The sequence below is a fragment of the Zosterops lateralis genome, assembly GCF_965231275.1.
Source record: "Zosterops lateralis genome assembly, chromosome: 19".
Taxonomy (NCBI): domain Eukaryota; kingdom Metazoa; phylum Chordata; class Aves; order Passeriformes; family Zosteropidae; genus Zosterops; species Zosterops lateralis.
The window spans coordinates 7056311-7078011 of NC_139779.1; the positions used below are offsets into that span (position 1 = coordinate 7056311).

Genomic DNA, 21701 nt, shown 5'->3' on the forward strand with positions numbered 1-21701 from the left:
AAGAAATTAATACACAGGTAGAATGTTTAGCTTAAAAAATCCCCACTGCTTCCCCCCACTTCTTAATTGCCTCAGTGGGTGGCAGGAGCAAGCACACATACCTGAAAATTAATTGGATTGTGCAGTGGAAATTATTTTGAAGCTATTCACTCACCCTAATAAACAATTTTCAAATTAAGCCCAATCTCTGCTAATAATTTTACTCCCTGGGTTGAACAAATCTATAAAGCAGTCACCAATGGCTAAGAAGGGCACAGTCTCCAGATTTCTACTAATTGAACTGCTATGCAGAAATCAATCCAAATCCTTAACTTATCCACCCAGAGAAGCCACAGTTATTAACCAGACCAAGAGAGAACAATATTGTTTGTTTATATTCAGCCTGTCAGCTCTCCTTCTCCCCACAACCACATACAAGGAGCTTTTTTTTCCACCTCAAGTGGCTTGCACGTTGTCTTGGAGGCTGCAGAAGTGAGTCTGGAGCTCCCCTCCAGGCCAATGGGGATTTAACCCAGCCTAGTTAGGAACAGAAATGGGTTTTCTCTAGGCCCAGAGAAATGAGCATTGCTGTGAGGAGCTCAGTGCCTGTGAAGCGGCCCAAGGAAGTTGAACATGTGTGATTTAAGGGTACAAATGAGGAGCCCTCTGCCAGTTTCAGTTGGGAGCCAGCAGTGCTCACCAGCAGTTCCTTGCCTGCAGCCAGCCCTACCAGTTCAGCTGAGCTCCCCACCAAGGATTCAGAGCCCCAGACCTGGTTTAGGAGGTTCCCTGGGACTGCCAAATGAGGTGGGGCACAGACTAGGCTTGGCCCTAAGTCAAACATGCAGCCTGAACAAAGCAAAAGTGTCCCTAAGCATCCTTTGCTCCTGACATCTCTCAACAGTGTGTGCTGAGACAGGGATGCTCAGGAACACTGAATTCCACATTGCAAAAGTGAAAGATTTACAGTGTGTGCTGCGTGTCAAAAAGCCAGACTCTGCTGCAGAATCTCCTTATGAATTGTGAATTACCTTATATTTAATGATGTTAAACTGCATCTGTCATTTGGCTGCCAAACCTCTGTGTTTTTATCTATCTGGGGTTTCTCATTGTTCTCCAGAGCATTCCCTAATTGAAAGGATTCTGCTACACTGGCAAACTTTCCCTAACCTGTTGTCCATTGCTTCTTCAAAGTGGTTAATAAACACAGAGGAAAAATCTCCTCTCTCTATTTTCAATTCCAAACCTCCTCTTATCAGATCTGAGTTACATCCCTCTACAAAGTTACTTGACCTTTCTCTGTGCTCTCCAGTCATGTAGGATTCCTTTGAAAAATTTGATGCTGCTGCTTTACCTCCACATTAAGCAATATTCTTCCCAAAACTGAGTCCCTCTGTATCAGCCAACCACAATTTGGAGTAGTTTGGCAGTTTCCTATTCATGACTTCACTTTTTCCCATTTAGTCAGCTTTTTCCATCCATGTGAGTGCTGTGCCCTTCTTCTACCATAAATTCTTTGGAGTGAGTTTTCCCCACTCCATTATTATATCCCCCCTCCATGCAAATAATGTTTGCATCAATAAATAATCAAACTGATGGGAATTTGTGACACTTTTCTTGAATAGAGAGTGCTATGCCTGGAAAAGTAGGCTTAACACATTCACTCTGGTGAACTGGTAAATTCTCACAGATGCATTTTTGTTCTTCTTTTTGTGTGTTCCACAGGAAGTGCAGTATTTTTTTATCACTGTGTTAGTAAAGCTCATATCAGATCCTTTGCATCAACTGAGGCCACAGTGAAATGTTTTGACACAGCAGCAGCACAATGTGTTGTTATGATTAAGGGAAGCTCTGGAAAGCACAACCATTTCAACCTCTTAATCCAGAATGAGAAAAAGGAATTAAATCACAGAATTTCATGGGGAACAAAACAGCAGGTCTAAGATTACTCTCTACTTGTGCAATGAGATGATGTTTCACCTGTGACCCCCTCTCTGTCCTTCACCCCAAAGCACCAAACCTTACTTGTGATCCAGGGGCTCCAATGGGTCCTGGGGGCCCTTTGGGTCCTGAAGCACCTGGTGGCCCTGGTGGGAATCAGAATTGGAGACAATTTAAAGGAGATTTAGGAGGAAGAAGCCTGAATTCCAAAGACATGCACTTCCTTTCCTGTTCTGCTGAGTCTCTCAGTGAGAACCCTTCATCAAACACTGGGGTTACTGGACACCCCCATCCTGACAGAATACATCCCCACACTCTAGGGGAGATGTTAGAGCTCTGGGAGGAAACAAATGGTGAAAATAGGCAGGAAGGATGCCAGTAACATCCACATTTCCATTCCTTAAAGTGCAACTTAAAATGCAACTTTTGAGAAAACCTAAATTAGATCCATGGAACAGCTACAGGAGAGCAAAATGCTGCAGATGCTGGTCCTGAAACAACCTCAGGTGGCAAGAGAAGCCCCAGGGCTGCTGCACTTGGTCTCTCTGGGGTGTCAGAAAACTGGTGATAAACATGAAGGAGATGGGCTTTGGCCAGAGCCAGAGGGAGAAGCTGAGTGAGGCAAAGCAAAGCTTTCCCTTGGTCTTCAGTCACTGCAGTGGCAATAAATTAATTTAAAATCTGAACCACAGGAGAGCTTCTTCCAGGATGAGTTAAGCACCATCTAAACAGGTCAACTTGTCTCACAGAGTCACTTAACAGATTCATTCCTTTTGAAAAAATAATTATATCCCAACAGTAGCTGTTAAATTATACCTGCAGATGGGAGACAGGATATTTGCTTAGCCTGAACTTAGCAATACTCCTCTCTGCTTTAGTTGTCACAACCCTTGAGATGAAACAATGTGGACATTATACATAAAGTACAGCTGAATCAGCCTCAATCATTAATGCACCACACAAATGCTTAAGTCAAAGAATAAAGGAATTGAAGGATAAATGAAAGGCCCTCATAATGAAAGGAGAAGCCTTTTTCTGCAACTAATGGGAGTTCACTCCTAAATATGCATCATACAGGGAAGTGCTGACGTTTGCAGGAATATTATCATTTAAGCCACCCATCAGCACAGAGAGAACGAAGGCTTGTCACTGAATTTTCATCTCAGATTCTGATTTCAGTTACACTGGTGAAAATCTGGAACAGCTCAAACTGCCTCCAAAGTTTTCACAGACATCACACACATCTGGCCAGGCCCTGCTTTGTGGAGCTCTGCAGTGGCAGGACAGGTTTGCAGCAGGGACAGAACAACTCTGCTCTCAGGAAGGAATCACTGGACAAACCCACTCTTTAAGGCAGCTTTTAATCAGAAATTAATCTAATTTCTCAAGATGAGTCCCGCCCAAGGTAAAACAATCAGATAAAAAGATAAAAAACACAGTTACTTCTTGCCACTAGTGCCCTTGCAGTAGGGATCAGCTCCCTACCCTGCAGGCACCATCCCCTCTCCATCACTGAGGAGTGCCCACCCTGCCCAGGGTGCCAGCCCTGCAGCCAGCCCCGACTGTCACCTGGTGGCCCCACGGGCCCCGGGGCTCCCCGCGGTCCGGGCAGTCCTGCCATGATGGTGTCGATGACGGTGGAGGCCAGCTGGGGTTCTCCATCTGCGGCACAGAGCACAGTCAGTGTCAGCCTGGGATCTCTCTCCAAAATCCTCTGGCGCCCGTTGCTGGCCGAGGGCCGGCAGTGCTGCAGGATGCTCAGTCTGGGCTCCCGGAGCACTTGTCCTTCTGCTCTCTAAGGGCTGTGAGCTGCCCATCTCACCCATGAGAATCCTAGACAAGTTGTCCTTTCTCTGGAAACCTCCGTGTGTTATACACCTGTGTAATCCTGCCTTGGAATAACTGCCCCCAAATATCCATTCCTGCCTTGGAATAACTGACCCCAAATATTATCCATTCCTGCCTTGGAATAACTAACTGACCCCCAATATTATCCATTCCTGCCTTGGAATAACTGACCCCAAATATTATCCATTCTTGCCTTGGAATAACTAACTGACCCCAAATATTATCCATTCCTGCCTTGGAATAACTGACCCCAAATATTATCCATTCTTGCCTTGGAATAACTAACTGACCCCAAATATTATCCATTCCTGCCTTGGAATAACTGACCCCAAATATTATCCATTCCTGCCTTGGAATAACTGCCCCCAAGTATTATCCATGCCTTAATGAAGGGATGGGACCACTGATAATAACTATTTATTACTCTGATAAACATCAGCCTCAGAGGCCGTGGGATTTTAGAGGAGCAATAAGTCGGCCATGGCTCAAAAGAAGTCACAAGTTTCTTTGTTACAAGGAAATATGTAACATTCTGATCCAATGGAAAGTTGCCACAGAGTTTATTTTGTTTTTCTAACCTATCACCTTTGCTTAATTCTGCCACACTGTGTCTGTCCTTCACCCAATAGCCTTCTACCCCATGTATGCTTCTATTATAACATTTAAACTCTCAGCTTACTCTATAAAATTACATTACTACACTTTAAAACCCTTCACCATCTTACCTAATAGTTTCTTACTTATTTAAAGCATATTCTTACTTGCAACTATAAGAGCATAAGTTTATGATTCCTTTGCTTAATGTCTGTGCACCTTTATTTTCATATCAGTCTGAGCTTCTCCCAAGGCTGCAAGACAACCAAGACAAGGCCACCAAACAAGCAAGGAAAACCCAAATCCTGGTGCCACCAAAGCTCACTGTCCTGACCCTTTACAGTAAGACCAACAATAAATTTCCTGTTTAACCTGGATGAAGATGTTGGCTCCTGGTCACCAGGATGGCAAACCCTCTGAAAATCCCACATTTTCCACAGCTGGAGGCTGCCATGCAGCAATAATGTCCACCTCCTCCTGCCCATGACCTCAAGCTTACTCATGTTTCCTTCCACCCATTTCTGTAACTCATCACAGTAAAATTCAGGGGAACCCTGTGCAGGAAAAGGCTGGGAATGTCTCACTGCAAATGTCAAGTGACACCAGGATGGTCAGAAGGGTGTTTGCTTACTCTGCAGAGTCCAGCCCAAAGGTCAGGAGGTGAACTCTCCAGAAATTTTAGCAGACACACTGCAAAGCCTTCCCAGCTTCTGGAGCCTTGGCAATGGTAGAGAGAACTTCAAAGGCAGTTGTTTGAAAGCAGCTCCCAGGGAAAACTGTGCAATGGCTTTGACTGCCAAGGATGACAGGATACCCCTGCAATGCCTTCCTGGCAGCAGGACAGCACAAGATCCAACCCAGAGCCCTCTAAGAATCACATTTTGTGCCTGAATGCAAACAGGTATTTATTTATTTGACTACTGTTTCTAAACCCATTCATCCTCCCCCTCCTCAGAGCCCTGAAACAAAACAACTGAGACTCTTCATGTTCAGGAGGAAAGGTACCCCAGTGAAGTGTGTAATCCAATTAATTTGAGTTTTATTTGACCATGTCAAAATCCATCACGGTTTGAGAGTAAGATGAAATTGGGAAATGAGCATCAAACAGCACTGAAGGCATTAACAGTTGCAGAGCCTTTTGTTTTTAAAGTGATCCACAAAAATCAACTGCACATCCCCTGAGAGGGGCAGAGGATGGACTGCAAACAACCAGGGTTTAATTTCTGCTGGAGGTAAGGCAGGGATGAAGATTCGGGTTACAAAACACTCCAGCCAAATGGCACAGTATTACAATGACAGAGTTACTCCCACAAATCCACCCATGCTGACATTTGACTCAAGGTTATTTATGAAAGGTGAGTCCATGATTGTGACACAGAAGAGAGCTCTGATCAACAACCCTTGGGATCAGCAGCTCGTGGTTGGCCTGGGAAGCACAGGACTGAGGAATATTCCTTCCCTGGCCAGGCAGGACTCACCCAAATCCAGGTTTCCTTCCAGGATCAGCTCTGAATGAAACACAGTGTGAATGAAATGGGACTGAAGTCTGTTAAAACACAGCCCTCATATTTTTTTCAGGGATTGCCTCCATATTCTCATAAAGCATCAGGAAGACCTTGTATCTTCTTATAAACTCCCTTTTAAACAAGGGGACATTCAGGGGTCTCTGCAGCTGGAGACTGTTAGAGCAGCCACAAAATAGCATCAAATGGTAGCAGGAATCTTCCCTTCTCGGCCACCTCCTGCACTGACCCAGGCTCTGCTGGGCTCAGGAGCTGGATTCTGGACAATGCTTCATTTGAGAAGACTTTGATACTGAATTTTCTCCAGGAACTTTCCAACCCCTATCCAAGCCAAGATGGAGAGTGAAACCAGTGTGACCTGGTCAGGTAGGAACACCTGTATTCTCAGAACAGGACAGAGACACCCTGAACCAGCACAGAAATGCCCTGAAGGACACAGGGAAAGCTGCCCAGCCACAGCAGCAAAGGCAGCTCAGGGCACACTTTGAAAGGACTCAGTTTCCTCAATTCCTTTCTTCCTCTCCTTCCCCTTCACTTCCTCTGCCCTGTTCTCCTTCCTCAGGAAGGGCCTTGCTGGCAGCAGGCACTGGGATGCTGCTGCACAAATCCCTTATCACCACTGACATGCTGGGCACACAGTCAGCTGCTGTGCCTCAGTTTCCCCTTGCTCTCCCCTCTGTCTGCCCAGGGGAGTGTTGGAATCACCATCCCAGGAAGTGCTAAAAAATGTGTGGCTGTGGCACTTGAGGACATGGTTTAGTGGTGCTGGGTTGATGGCTGGACTTGATCTTGGAGATTTTTTCCAGCAGTGATGATTCTATGAAAACAGGTTCATTTTATTTCACGTGTCCTTTGCAGATCTTCGAGACATAAGAAAACAGCCCTCAGAAGTGAGAGCTGCATTATTTTCTCTAACTATTCCCTAGAAACCATCAATATTAGCACAAGGAATAGGTCTGGGCTGGCTCTAGACCCTCTACCTGATCACTCATTTTTAAGTGGCAGCGAAAGTGAGATCCCAGTAGCAGCAGCCCCAGCAGTGGGGAGCTCAGCTCAGCTCAGCTCCTGGCTGAGGGCTGAGGTTTCTGACTAAGGGATAAATTCCCCCATTACAGCCTTGATTTGTTGAGACAGGATGGAAATGAAGTAATCCTGTCTTCATTTTTTTCTGCTACCTGATCTAGAGGGAGAAAAATGGGACCATTTCTTTTACCACAGCGCAGGGAAACTGTGAGAAAATATTTGTCTCCCCATTCCTGGCTTCTGCCTGAGGATAAATATTGCCAACAGGAACTTGTAATTAATAAAGGCACAGGCATTAACCATGTTCAGGCAGAACCAAACTCTGTATAATAACAAGAACCTGATACAGCTCTCACATCTCATTCCCATTACCAGGAATATGCTTCCCTCTGCTGTCAGCAGCTGGAATTTTGTGTTTATAGTTTTCAGATGTGCTCCTTTCAAAACAAGTAAATACTTTTTAAAAAAATCTAAACAGAATTTACAAGGCTGTGTTTTACTGGTGGCAGAGGAAGAGCTTTTCACCAGCCTGTGGGAGGCAGAATCAGCCAACACAGAGGCAAAATGGTAAGAAAATAGACTTGATATTGCCAGAATATCGTCATGGTCACATAGATAACTTACACTTGCAGCTGAATTTGTATTAAGAAAAAGTGTCATAAAGTTTTGGGCTATTCCTTCTGTAAACCAAGATATCCACAGGCATGGAGAGAGGAATGCCTGGGGATGGTCAGGCATGTCAATGGAACAGTCACCATCTCCTCACTGTCCTCAAGTCCATGTGGCTGCCCAGGGCTGGCAGAGATAACAGAAATAATTATCCACCATTTATCCTCTTCCCATTTGGGCACAATACCGAGCTCACCCTTCTCACACATCAGCTGGGAAGGCCATGCAATCAAAGCCTTTATTCACTTTTTAATTTATCCACTACTTCACAAGAAAGAGTTTAATTCAAAGGGTGGTTGGAGGGAGGGGGCAGCAGCAGCACCCAAACCATCCCTGGGGATCACTGGGAATAAAAGGCAGAATTTGGTGTGACCCTGAGAGGAGTGAGGTGACTGTAATGCAAAACTTCCTTGTTCTCAGGCTGACAAATGCAGCATGTTGATGAGTACTTTGTGAACATCTCTGTATTGAACCTCAGTTATTCATCCTGCCCATACACCCTAAGTAACTGAATACAAAATGGAGCTGTTAAAATTCTCCCTAAATTAAAAATACATCTGTTGACTTTTGGGAAAAGGAGTGTGGAGAGCAGAGTGGGTGGAAGGGAAGGGAAGGGAGAGCTGGAGATAACTGTCAGACATGGGGAGACTCGGTAATCCTTGGCTGTAACTAAGACAACTGAGCTTTGGAGCTGGACAGGAGCAGCAAGGCTGGGGAAGAGGCACAGCTGAAGTTTGGGGGAGTGGAGATGGGAGACCTGACAGAGCTGGGGCTCCAGGAATTTACAGACCAAGGGCAGACACAGCTCTGCTGCCTCATTATTACCTGCCAGCTACACAGGGCTGGGCCAGGAGAATCAAGCCCAGATCTGAGAACATTCCAACCAGGTGCAGGATGTGCCTTTCCTAGAAAGCCTTTGCTTGCCCTGCACAGCACAAGTCAAATAAATATATTTTTCAAATCAGCATAAGCACAAAGAAACCCTGGCCTTCCCGTTACGGGGAAGGGATAAATCTTGGTGTCAGTCTGGACTTTCCAGTCCATAATTCTGTGTTTTGTGTGGATGTGGGACAATGTGGATGCACCAGAAACACAGGTGGAAGACGCATCTGCAGGGACAGGGAAAGAGACACATTTAAAAGATGTCCTTGTTATAACTCCAGAGCTGCAAATCTCTGGTCCTTTCCTGACCAGATTCCCGAGCAACCGACACTCCAACACCCCAACAATGGCACCAAGAGGGCTCCAACCTCACAGCTTTGGTGCACCAGCAGCTAATCTGCCACTCCGGAATTCCTGTGGCCCTTGTGTCTCAGGTGAAGTTTCCTGAGCTCTGTCATTTCACCAGAGACCCTCATCCTTCCCAGCAGACACTCTTGATGGAACCTTACAGGACACCAAGTTGCCTCCCCAAAACTGTGATGAACCAACAAAAAAACAGGCACAGAGAACAAAATCCTCCAAACCCTCCTCTCACTGACAGTTTAGGAGAGCAGGAACTTTGCTCTTTTTGGAGAGGTGAACCCCCTGTAGCTTCCAAGATGATTCATCTTGAACAGGAACTTCCAAGAGACCCACACAATGCAGGCAGATTGTCCAGCTTGCTCCCAGGGCCTGGCAGAGCCTGGCAAGGAGGTGGGAACAGAGCTGAGCTGTTCTGTGCCTGCCCACTCTGCTGATGCCACAGGAGAACAAGGGAATTGAGGAGAGAACTTACTTTCCTTTTCAGCTGTGGGCTGGAGTGAGTAGAGAACCCCTTGCTGGAAGGTAAGAGGGAGGCTTGGGGTGGCTGGCGGCCCTGGAGGACCTGGGGGACCTGGGATCCCAGTTTCTCCTGGAAGTCCTCTTGGTCCTTGAGGTCCCAGCATCCCTGTGCAGAGGCAGGAGAGGATGTGTTAATGCCTTTGGCGACGTGCTAATGATGCTATCATGTAAAAAGGCAGCAAGAGGACAAAGGATTTAAGTCTGAGCTTCTCAATTTTTTTTTTTTTTTTTTTTTTTTTTGTGTAGCATCTTCCTCTGCAAAGGAGAGAGCTTGACTTGGCTCAGAGGTGCTGCCTTTGAGCAGCCCAGTTGCTGAAAGAGTGAAATCTCCCCTCTCCCTGAGGCTGAGTGAGAAACTACAGCCAGCAAAGTGTGAAACCAAATCCTCCTTCCCTCCAGGTACACCTGTGTCACCTCCCTGCCAGGAAAGCTCAGGAAGCACAGGGGAAGTAGAGTCAGTCCAGTCCAGGAGCAGACAGTCATGTCCTGAGGGGCTGGAAGGCTCTTGTTGCAGACTGAGAAACCAAAAAAGGCAGACACATCCTTGGCCAGACTTTGGCCACTGACAGCTTGCCAGAAAGTGCCAAAAGTGTTCAGGGCTGCTCTCACATTTAAGGCACGCTCAGAGTTTTAAATCTTACCCGAGCTCAGGCTCACAAGGCACAGCCTTTTAGACACAGAGAGCACAGAGCCTGAGGTCTGGCACCTCTTGTGCAGTATCGCCTTCATCAAAACATTTAGGAGCATTTGGGGAATGAAGAAAGACTCCAGGCTCAGGAATGGAGTGTTCTCTGAAAGAATGGCCTCATAACCTTTTCCCTTAACACACAAAAGCATCATTAGTTTGGCATCCTGGCATCTGACAGCTTGACACAAATGGTGGAGGAAAAAAGGGAGTTAAAGCAGGCACCCAGTGAGAGGGTTAAACAGGGAATGCTCTGCTCCAAAGGCTGATAGGTCACAGGCTCTTTCTTACAGCTCCTGAGCAGGATGGGGAAACATGATCCTGCTCTGCAGCTTTCTGGGACAGGCTCTCTCCAGCTCCACAGGAAATCCCAGGGTCTGTCATGGCTCGTGCAGGTGGTTGCCTGCCCTGGGAGCTCCTGGCTGATTCCAGCTCCCAGGGGAATTGCTGGGATGGATTTGATACCAGTTGAAGAAGCTCAAATCTTGTGTGTCTGGCCTTCTCCGAGCTGCTGTCACAGCCAATTTGTGTGAAGTGAAACATCTCCTGTCACAGCAGCACTGCCCCTGCTCCAGGACTCACCTGGTGGCCCTGCAGGGCCCCTCTCACCGGGTTGTCCCTTCTCTCCTTTTGGCCCTGGGGGTCCTGGCAGCCCAGTGGGTCCAACTGGGCCTGGGGGACCGACCTGTCCTGGAATCCCTGAAAATGTTCAGAAAGGAAATTAGCTGGAAGTTAGGACAGTGCTGGGGGCAGAAAGGCTTCAGCAACCTCCAGACTAGAGGAGAGGGACTCAGTGTGCAAAGAGGAAATGCAGCAGTGCACAGAGAGGGTAGCAGTGGTGGCAGAAGCTGTCTGGGCCTCACAAGCCAGACTGGAGTTTGCTTCTCCTCTTCATTCTTCAATCCTATAAGGAAAAAGCACATCCCCAGGCACAAGACCCTCCCCAAAAAATCAGCAGGACATGCACCTCCAGCTGGGATATGCTGGGCAGAGCTCACACTGTCCCCAGGCCTGGGGCAGGGTCTCAGCAGGATGTCCTTTGCTGGATTCATCCAGACCCACATAAACTGCAGGGCCATCCCAGTGTACCAAAACACACAAAATAGATTTGCCACAGAAAATCAAACCCTGTCTCCCACTTGCTCTACACACATCACCCAGAGGTTCTGTATCAATGATGTTGCCCTGATTTCTCCTGTGTTCATTCATCTCACCAAAGCTCCGTGCTGTGCACAAGTGCTTTCCTCCCAAAGTGACATTAATGCCCCCCCACTTCTGCAGGAACTGGATGTCAGTAATGTCCATCACTGAGCAGGGTGCTGAGCAGGGCTCCAGGGTGTTGCCCTGCATTTTCTTGCTTTCAAGTGTTTGAATCTTTGCAGCTTGATTCTCACACTGTTTCATGAAAACTATATGTATTTTTAGAAATTATCTTGTGTTTTGCATAGTTGTTCTCTGAGAGGAGAACTTGACTGGTGGTCAGAGTGACCAATGGAGTCATGAGGTTGTAACCTTCTCTGGCCAATCCTGGCCTTCTGTAAAAAGTGTATATAAGTTAACGGAGTCAGAAAAATAAAGAAGCTTTCCATGTCTCACCTGCTGCTGCCTGCTGTCCTCTGTGTGGGTCTGCACCCATGTCACAACCTGTGACCCCTCTGAGTGAGGGGACCACACCAGGGTGACTGGAGACACCAGGAGCAGTGATTGCAGCCCAGTGGGATGTTTCTTGGCAAGCCCAATTAGACCCCTAGTAAATCCACAAAAGGTGCAGAGGCAGCATTGCTGATCTCGAAGTCACTGTCTCTGGTGACACCAAATAAAATCTTAACATTGTTTTCCCCAGACTATCAAAATAATACCAACACCTGGCAATTTTATTGTGCTGTCCAGAAGAACACTGCTCATCTTGGGCTCACATGGAGAGCCATTTAAACACTGTGCAAACAGCACTGAAGCTTTAATGCCCTGGAGATGAGGGCGACTAGGTCTGTCTGCTCAGATTAAGTGGTTAATGGTTACAATAAAGGCATTAACTGTCAGAGCCAAGAGAGTCAGAGGTTCCTGGTTTCTGGGCTACCAAAGGGCTCAGAGTATTTGAAAGCAGTGGCAGATGCAGCTCCAAAGCCAGAGGGAGATCAGGATGAGTCCAAAGTTCAGTGCACTCAGATTTCAGATTTTAATCCATGTGTTACATATGACCACAACACAGCAGAGTAATTTAAGGTTTGATCAACTCTTAAGGAGGGTCCTTCTCCTTCCCAGGTATTAGGAGAGGTATTGGACCCCCAAAAACCAGTGCCAGCAGAATATGCTGCATGTGGGGGTGGAGAGCACGGATGGGAATGAAGGGAGAGAAGGAGAAAAGGAGAGAAGCTGGACAGCACCTTCCCAGCTGGTACCAGGGAACAGGGCTACACTACCACATCAAGGATTTTCAGCTCCCACATTTGGATCCAGTTCCCACTCTAGATGTGGGATAGCTCACCTGGGATGCAAAACCTTGTCACCTCAGACATCCAAACTCCTCATTTCTCAGAATAAAGCAATAATCCCCCAATATTAAACCCCCTGGAAAGATTCCCCTTCCTCTCTTCTTTTTTCCATTCTGGAGAGATATCCAAACTGGCTTTTCTTATAAAAATGAAATCTCTCCCCCTTCAATCTGCAATGAAACTGGGCAGACTGAGGAAATGGCACTTCTCAATGGCTTTGACTGGGAGTGTGAGCCTGTACTTTTGTTGCATTCAGTCATCAATAAAGAGCTGATTTGAGTATTGAACAAGGAATTAAGGCCAGGTTTTAATTAGGATCAATTTGTTTATCCACAGGACACAAACTGCAGCCTTTTCTATGGATCTCCCCTGGCAGGGGATGCTGTCCTGGGAAGCTCAGGCAGGTGATCAGGAGCCGTTTTAGAAAAACAAGAGCATTTTTTTACAGCACTGGAAACAGCTTCTATCCCTAAAAAAACCCCAGCACATCTGAAACTTCACTGCAGCAAATCCCAGCACAGAGGGAAGAACAGCAGAAACTGTTTTGCAAGCACGACACGCTGTGCTGCTGAGTGCGGTTCAGAACATTCCCTCACTTGTGTAAATCACCCTCAGTCCTTCAGTCCAACCTGATAACTCAATCCCATGAAGTACTGCAGAGCAGGAGCCATCATTTCCTGCAGCATCCTCAATCCCACTGCTGCAGCAGAGCTTTAGAGGAACTGTCACTTTCTTCCCTGGAGGGGGGAGCCCTGGAGGAAAGGCTGGGGGATGTGTCAGGCTCACATTGGTGACAAATGGCCTTAACCAGCTTAGAAGAGACAAGTGCAGCAGGGGGAAGAAAGAGGGAAGGATTCGGGGAAAAGGGGAGAGGCCAAATCTTCAGCTGGCATAAATCAGCTCTGCTGCAGTGGCATTGCTTCCCTTCACACCGTGGTGAGTGTTTATCCTCCAAACAAAATGAACCAAAAGACCACAGGAAAAACATTTTTAAAAAGGCAGAAGGTGAGTAATCTACTGCTAGAAACCAAATCAGATGTGCAGAGACCTGGATTTTCTCCCTGGCTCTGTCATTAACCTGCAACACACCATCTGCTCCCCTCCTCCCCCAGGGTTTTCCCTGCTCAGGAGCTGCTCTGTTTACTTGGAGCTTAGGAAAGTGATGCCCTGAGCATCCCCAGAGGCTCCTGGTGCCCCTGGCAGGTAAAACCAGGTAAAACCAGTTAGAGAAGAGTTTTCTCCCATCACTCAGGACATGCCCTGCTGGCTCTGGCCACATGTGCTTCCATGATCTGCCTCTCCATCAGACAGTGCTGTCCATCCCTTGTGTGCTGGGGAATTAATGTCTCAGAGGACATAAAACTGGTGTTTGGCCTCTCCAAACAATGATCAGATTGCCCATGATCAGATAAAATCCAAGGAACAAACTCACCCTCTCCATCTGTGAGGCTCCAAAGAGTTCCTGGCCACAGAACCCTTCTGCTTCTTGGGACATAAGTACAGGACTGGGCATAACAATAGTTTGTGCTTTGAAGGAGAAATAGCAGAAAGTATGAACTTACCCTGTGGTATCAGCTGCTCCTCTGCACCTCTGTGTCCTTTAGACTCTGTTTAAGAAGGACAGGAAAAAAAAAAAAAAAAAGAAAAAAAGAAAAAAACAAAGAATAGGAGAAAAATAGAGAGATATGAAAAATTAGGTCTCTTGCTGCCAAGTGGCTCAGCCAGAGTACATATATTATCTTAATACTCAGAAAAATGTATTCTGTTGATTAACAAGCTGATCAGAAAGGCCAGTGGTGCAGCTGTCTCAACAGCACTGATTGCTTTTAAATGATTATCTATTCTCAGCCCTGCCACTCAAAGAAGGAATAACCACCCTCATAAACAGTAGCAAGTTTTCCTGGACCTCAGCCTGGAGAGGCATCAGCCAGCCCAGAGCCACGGGGTCATCCAGAAACCCTTCCAGAACTCACAGCACCCTGTCCATATCACCCACCTTTGTGTCAGGCCCAGCACCCTGCCCTTGGACATTGGACCATCCAGCTTGGTGGCATGCAAAGGGTAGGGCTGAGATTTATTTTGGCTGAACACCCAGAGGCAGGGAAAAGCAGAGAATGTTTCACAAAAGGCTCAGGGGAAGGGGTGGGAGGGACAGAGGCTTTGCTTTTCACAGCCCCAAATCACTCAGGACACTCAGGCTTGACTTCCACCTACTCCAATATCCCACATGATGAAAGATCTCCTGAGATCTCTGTAAGAGAACCTGGGGGCAGCTTCCAGTAACAAGTCATGGCATGGTGCTGAAATCATGCAAAATGGGCAGCTCCCCTCCATCCTAAATCGTGTGGGGTTCCCTTCACTCCACCAAAATCCACACTGAGTTTGTTTGGCTGGCTTTGAATTGTGGACACAGACTGGTGTGGGGAGGGAAGGAGGCCAAATACAGACCCAGGTCCATGAGATATCCCCACAGCTCTTGAGCAAAGCAAGGATTTGAAGCCCACAGAGACTGGGTAGGGGCTCCAGCAGGCAGCCATGTGTCCAGGAGCAACTGAACTGATTATTTCTCTTTGCTGAAAGACACTGTCCTGGCTCAACACGCTCCAGTGCATTCCTGATTCCTTTATTACACCACAGCTATTATTCCACACCAGGTTAAATAAATCAAGGCCAGAAAAACAAAGAGTAACAGTGAGCAAGGACTACACCAGGCAGCACACACACAGCCTGGGATCTGGCTGACACAAGAGGCTCACACACAGCTCAGACATCACCACCTGCTTCAGGAGGTGACCACCAGTGACCACCTGGCTTTGCTGCAGGGGTGGAAGGTGCTGACCCTGGACCATGGGCTGAGCCTGATCAAAGGGAAGTGCTTGGCAGCACTGCCAGAAGCCTGGGGGAGAGGCAGCCACTGCTCTGTGCCCAGCAGGACATGAGCACATGTAAGGAGCCTCCAGGAGGAAAGGACTTGGCATTTTGCTTGGCTGACTTTGGTGCAGCAAAGTGCAGGTGCAGAGACACTGCCACAGCAAAAAATAAATGACATGGAAAAGGCAGAATGAGCATAATAATGGACACTGGGGGAAACTGCTCTAATTCAGCTCCTGGCAGCCATGGCTGTGGTTCTGAGAATACTTTGCAGAACATATTGTCAGTGAACCTCCCTCCACGTTGTGGCATCATGTCAAATCATAAACAGGGACCACATCTGGACTGTTTGGGTCGCTCCAAGTCTGCTGCAGTCAGGAAGGGCTGCCATAATAAATTGCTCAGGATGAAAAAAATGAAAAGAAAAAAAAGGAAGAAGAAAAAACCAAAGTAGTCCTAAAGAATAAAGAACTGCTCTGGGAGCAAGCAAAGCAACAGAGAGACAGGGCTTTGGAAACAGAGAGCAGGGATCTTGAAAAAAGATGCCAAGGTCAAGAAAATTCAATGCATGGGGATCTGTCTGGCCAAGAGGTCTCAGAGGGAAACTTTCTTATAAGTGTATTTTTTTTTCATGCCACAAGAGGGATCATAGAACAGCCCATTGTGTTTATGGCAAATTTAGAAAATATAAAGCAGACTGCAACTGATGCTGCTATCCATGGGAAAGTTTTTTGTCCTAATAAAACCAAGAATGACCCATTCAGGCCATTCCTCTACCCCCCAGCCCTGCTCCCACGCTGGGAAATGCTGCATTTGGTGATCAGTAGGTGAGCAGGAACTGTCCCTCAGGAATGTTTAGGTGTGTCCAGGCCTCAAAATCCACAACCTTGGGACTTCAAACAAGCCCACTGAAACACAGAGACAGGGACAGTAGCCCTGCTGAGGTTAACAGAACTCGAACTGACCCAAATTCAGCTCCCAGCACATGTTTGTGCCAACAGAAATCGTGGCTCCCACAGGCCACCATGGCTGGCAAAATGCAGCTTCAATGGATTTCTTCCAAGGACATCCCTGCTCTGCTCTGGCTGAACACAAGGAAGGGCAGAGACCTCCCAACCCCTCTCCTCTGCAGCTTCCAAGGATAGAACAGACCCAGACTCCTTTTCAGCTACCCCAAAGGTATTGGGTTGATGCCTTACATTTTATCTTTCATGTTTTCCAGATTCTGTGCAGCCCAGGGGTGCAGTTCTGAGCTCACAGTCAGTGTCACTCAGCTCTGCACAGAGCAGGGACACAAAACAAATCCTTTTCCTGCTGCACACTAAGGACAACTTTCAGGCCCGAAAGCACAAACAAGGGTGGGCTGAAGGGAAGAACAAGAAGGATGAGACCTCAGAGCCTGAAGAATTAAACCCCAATATGCAAATGGACCAAAACTTATAAAAGTGTGAGACCTTGTGACCATTTTTGTGACCATTTTGGGTCCACCTTGGGTGTAGCCCTGGCCAGGCTCTTGTCCTACCCAAGGTGTACCCTAAAGCCCTTTCAATAAATATCTACTTTACTCTCTATCTCTGTCCAGTCTCTGTCCCACCTCAGCCTTCCCCAGGCACCAGTGTATGTAGGACGGGTGATTTGGTGAAGAGCAGGCCAGGCTTACCAGCAGATCCCACGCTTTTCCTCAGGACAGTTCCAGGGTTCAGCAGGGGGAAGGCGTCAGGCAGCAGCTCCTCGTACCAGGTGGCCGCGGTGCCTGTGATGGGCAGGTTGTTCTCCAGCCCTGGGCTCCTCTCTGCAGCCTCCAGCAGCAGGATCTGCACAGGGAAACGTGGGGAACGCACACAGGGTCAGCTGGGCCTCACAGCAAGGTGCTCACAAGGGCACAGTTGTGGGTTCAGTCTCCCCAGAAGGGCCCTTCACTTCAGAGTTGGACTGGATGGTCCATCACAGTATCCCATGGTTTGTGATCTGGATAGTTTCAGCCTCAATTCCTGAGGAGCTCCTGAAACTCCTCCTCTTGCCAGACAGGGCTGGGGATAACTCTTCTCACAGACCAAGGGATTTTGGCAGAAAAGTTTTATTGGTTTAGGAAATCAGCATCAATTAGCTGGGAAGCTGCTGTGCTAATTGTGAGCGTGTCCCACACACACCCACCCTCCTTGGGGAGGACTTCACTGCCTCCAGAGGGACTCAGCCTCATGTGGGAATGTGTCCCTGCTGAGAAACATGAGACCAGGGGCTGAAGCTGCTGTTGGGACACAGCATTTCCCTGGTATTCAAACCCAGAGTCAGAAATTATTGAGAGCTGGGATGAGATAAAGGGCTGTACCTGCAGGCCCAGGGCAGCAAACTCAGGACAAGTACTGGTTGTAAAAGCACAAATACCGACCAAATTAAAGATGATGGAGAAAATTAAGCTTTTAAAGAGCTGAAGTGCTTCAACTTTGAAGCAAATTTAAAAATAAACAAACAACAAAAATGCAGGCTGTTTACTCAGGGAGCTCTGCCTAGAAGCAATAGGATATTATTAAAACTCACAGGTGTTTCTAGGCCTTGCAAACACACAACCTTCAAACAAACCCACATCCCAACAGGCATCCCTGAGGTGTTTGGGCCATTTACAACCTTCTCTCCTTGGCCAAGTGACCCCACATTCCCCATATGATCCAGGCTGTCCATCAGGCTCTGCTCCCTGCCCACTGGTAGCCTCTAGGAAACTGGGAGTTGGTCTCTAACATGGGAACATTTTTTTAGGCAGGAAACACTGAGGTTTCTTACAGCATCATCTTTTCCTGCTTGAAAACCACCTAAGCAGTACTAATTTAAGGATAAGGGAAATAAAAAGGAATATGGCTCAAACTTTCCACTAAATCCCTAGAAGTTTCAGCCTTTACACACTGTGTTGTCTTTACATAATGAAGTCACACTGCAATTATAAATGAGAGTGACTTGGCTCCGCTTGTTTGTTTTTAACTTGCAATTATTACAAGGTTTATCACTTCTTTATTGCAAGGCCTGGTGAGAGCCAGTACTGCAGCACTGCCAGAAATGATGAACTTCCTGCAGAATGTACTGGCCTGATAGGGGTGAATCAGAAACTAATTAAACTGGGAGCTGGGTTAAGTGCAAGGGAACTCAACCTCACTCTTGAAAACAAGCAAAATTCTTCCTTTATTGCAAGGATCTCTATTTACAGATCCAGACTCCTGCTTTCTGAGCACAGCAAAAAGGAGTAAGGTCACAATGCTTTTCTTCACTAGGTTTGACTGATGCCAGGCAGGAAGGAATCAGTTCCATCTGCCTTTTGCACTCTGTGCTCCTACCCAATGATTTATTCATCAGACTTTCCAGCAAACGTGTTATCAGTTCAACAAACACTTAAGCATGTGCCTTACCACAACTGTGCTTAACTCCCATTGCCATGGGACTCAAGTGTGAGCTGAAGACCTCTCCTGAATCACTTTATATTATTTATTATATCATCCTTTTACTTCCCCAGCAAACAGCTGGATGTTGCCAAAATGTGCTCAGGCAGAGAGGCAGAGTAACCTTGGAGGTGGCAAATTGGAGGGGCTGCAGCCAGGGCAGGGGTGAGATGCTCCTGCTGCGAGGAAGGGGCACACAGGGGCTGTCTTGGACAGTGCTCTGCAGAGCTGTGGGAACAGGGATATTAAATCACTGCAGCCGTGATCAGGGCCCAGCAAACCACAGGGGCCTGTGGCCCCCATAAGCACGGCTCTGCCGAAGGTCGCATCTGGAGTGGAACGGCTCCAAATCATTTTTATGGGTGATAATAAAAATGTGTTACCACATAATCAACACAAAACAGTGGCAACGGTATCCTTTTCATTAAAACAACATGTTTTAAATGAGCACTCGGCTGATAAATGCTGTAAAAGCTGTAAAGCCATGCACAGGATAATCCAGCATGCGCTGTTATAAATTGACTATATATACTTTGCAGTCATTAAGGCTCAAATCATAGTTACAAGTTTATTTTCCCTGGGCACGAAATGATAGAGGTCAGGAAGTCTCCAGACTTGAAATTGCTGAGAAATTCTAGTTTTTATGATTAGGGCTGAAGAAATGCCCAAAAGAAATAAAGCAGAAAGAAGAGAGCTCTCTCACGTCCGTGAGATCCACAGAGCCAAACTAAAGAAGGAGAAGCACAAGGGATTTAGTCACATTCGAAAATCTCAAACTACACATGGCTCTTTCAACAAGGAGTGTCCTCTCACAGCTCACACAGCTCAGAGCACAAACGGGCTCCTTACACATTATTGCAATAGCACTGGAGCCATTCATCCATTTTCTGTCACGTTCTGTTTTTCTTAAAGCTGCCATTGCTGTAGTCAGGGGACTCAAGGAGAATTCCCACTTTCATTAAACAAAGAAAAACAAAAAAAAAAAGAAAGTTTTGAGCCCTCTGAGTAAACTGCTGGAAAATGATACCCCAGAGGCTCACAGCCAGAAAGAAAATTAGCAAAATGTGCAGTGTATTAAAGTCTCAGTCTTGGTATTTTCTAGTCAATAGGGTTGAGGTAGAGAGGGATAACATCAAGGGAAGAATGAGTGGTTTTCACAGGGAATCCTCATTGCAAGCAGTGCCCACCTGTGTTGCTGCTACAACCTTCAACACAAAAGTTCTGCCTCCATGAAGAAGGGAGGCAAAAAACATCCTCATGCCACCAGATAAATGAAATATGTCATGCAGCCATGGGGGAGGTCACTCACCAGTCAACCAGGGAAGGCAGAGAGGAGGACAATGGTTGCGGCCTGTGGTGCCAGGGCAGCAGATCCCTGCAGGACACAAAACCCCCTTTCCTCTCCACCTTGCAATGTGCAGTCTGAGTTGAAGGACGGCCTCAACTCAGCAAAACACTCAAACTTACGTCTTTCTGCATGGAAGGAAAAATTCAAATCAGCCTAAATGGCCGTGCTGAACCAGAGCATCTGACAAGAGAGGTTTCAGCAGCACAAGGGTTTGCCTCTGGCTCCAGACCCACAGCTCAGACACAGCTGAGCTGGGTCAGGAGCTGGAAAACGAGGCCACCTCTGCTGCCAACAGTGCGCGGGAGCAGGGCCAGCGCAGGAGCCACGAGAACGCTCCGAGGATGGAAAAGGATGGAAAATGCAACTCCTTCCTCAGCAGGCACCTCCTGGAGGGAAACCAGGGCAGAGAAGAGACAAAAGCTCTGGCCAGAGGCTGGGCAGAGGCTGCAGCGTCACCCCGGGGCTCCCACATCCGCCAGGCTCCCAGGGCAGGCTCTGGCTCCTGCTCCACTCCTGGGGCTCGAAGCCTGGCCGTGGATCCTGCTCTGCTCCCAGCCCTCCATGGGGACACAAGCATTGTGTGCCTGGAGCTCAGTCCCAGCTTACTCAACCCACCTCCTTCTTTCCCATTTGCCAGCATAAACTTTCTCCACTTCAGACAAATACCACATTTCTTGCGTCAGATCAAAAGCTCAGGCCAGGGACAACGGAAATGGGAGGATGGTTGTCATCTTCTTGAGATGTTCAGTGTCTGAGGACTTTTTTTGGCTTGTAGTGGCTTTCCAGAACCCTATTTTTGTTGTTCCCACTCATCAAAAAAAGATTTCACAAAGTCAGCCTCCTCCCATCATCTGTCCTCTGCTCACATTCCTGATGTCCTGTAACTAGGTAGGTGTTAGAAACAAAGGGAGAGCAGCCAGGCTTCCAAAGATTTAAAAGTTGATATGATAGGGCTCAGAATGATTTTTCTTTGGGTAAAAATCCAGATGGATATTATTAATTAATAAACAGGGGATATTTGGTCTCTTGAAGCACCGGTGGAATGAACTCCCTTCCATCCCTCTCTAAAGAGGAGGAAAAGAAACTGCATGAATCCAGCTCATCAGCATAACTTGTTGGACATATCTTTCTTCATAGCAAATTATTTGGCAATATAAGGGTTTTTTAATCATCCATCAAGACAGACCTAAACAGAGAGTTTTACAAAATGTGATGGGGAATGGTCTCTCTCTCATAGCAATGAACACAAGGCTCCACCACAGACACAAGTGCTTGGTTCCAAAAGCCAAAAGACATCCAGCAAGTGTCCACCAACATCTGAGGAGCTGGATGCCCAGAGAGAACCTGGGTGACTCCAAACTTACAGCATCTCAGAGGCTTTGGCCAAAGGGACGAGATAATTAGTGCATGGAGAAATTCTTGTTGCACTGATCAATTACGGGGGGAGCAGTAGCTGATGTCACTGTAGTGACTCAGTGCAGAGCAAAAGGTGAGGTTTATGTCATCAGATGGAAGACAGAAACATGGACCAAAGGCTTC

General features: G+C 47.1%; 1 protein-coding gene across 1 annotated transcript in view; it reads right to left on the reverse strand.

Annotated features, from left to right (window-relative positions):
* The window catches only part of COL26A1 (collagen type XXVI alpha 1 chain), a gene marked incomplete at its 5' end in the record, with an annotated part of 166880 nt that overhangs the window by 14078 nt on the left and 131101 nt on the right, over window positions 1-21701 (reverse strand). Inside the window, 6 exons of the mRNA XM_083875171.1 lie at window positions 2005-2066; window positions 3490-3582; window positions 9295-9447; window positions 10609-10725; window positions 14081-14125; window positions 17050-17203. Coding sequence (XP_083731297.1) covers window positions 2005-2066; window positions 3490-3582; window positions 9295-9447; window positions 10609-10725; window positions 14081-14125; window positions 17050-17203 — 624 coding nt within the window. The remainder of the gene's footprint in view (window positions 1-2004; window positions 2067-3489; window positions 3583-9294; window positions 9448-10608; window positions 10726-14080; window positions 14126-17049; window positions 17204-21701) is intronic.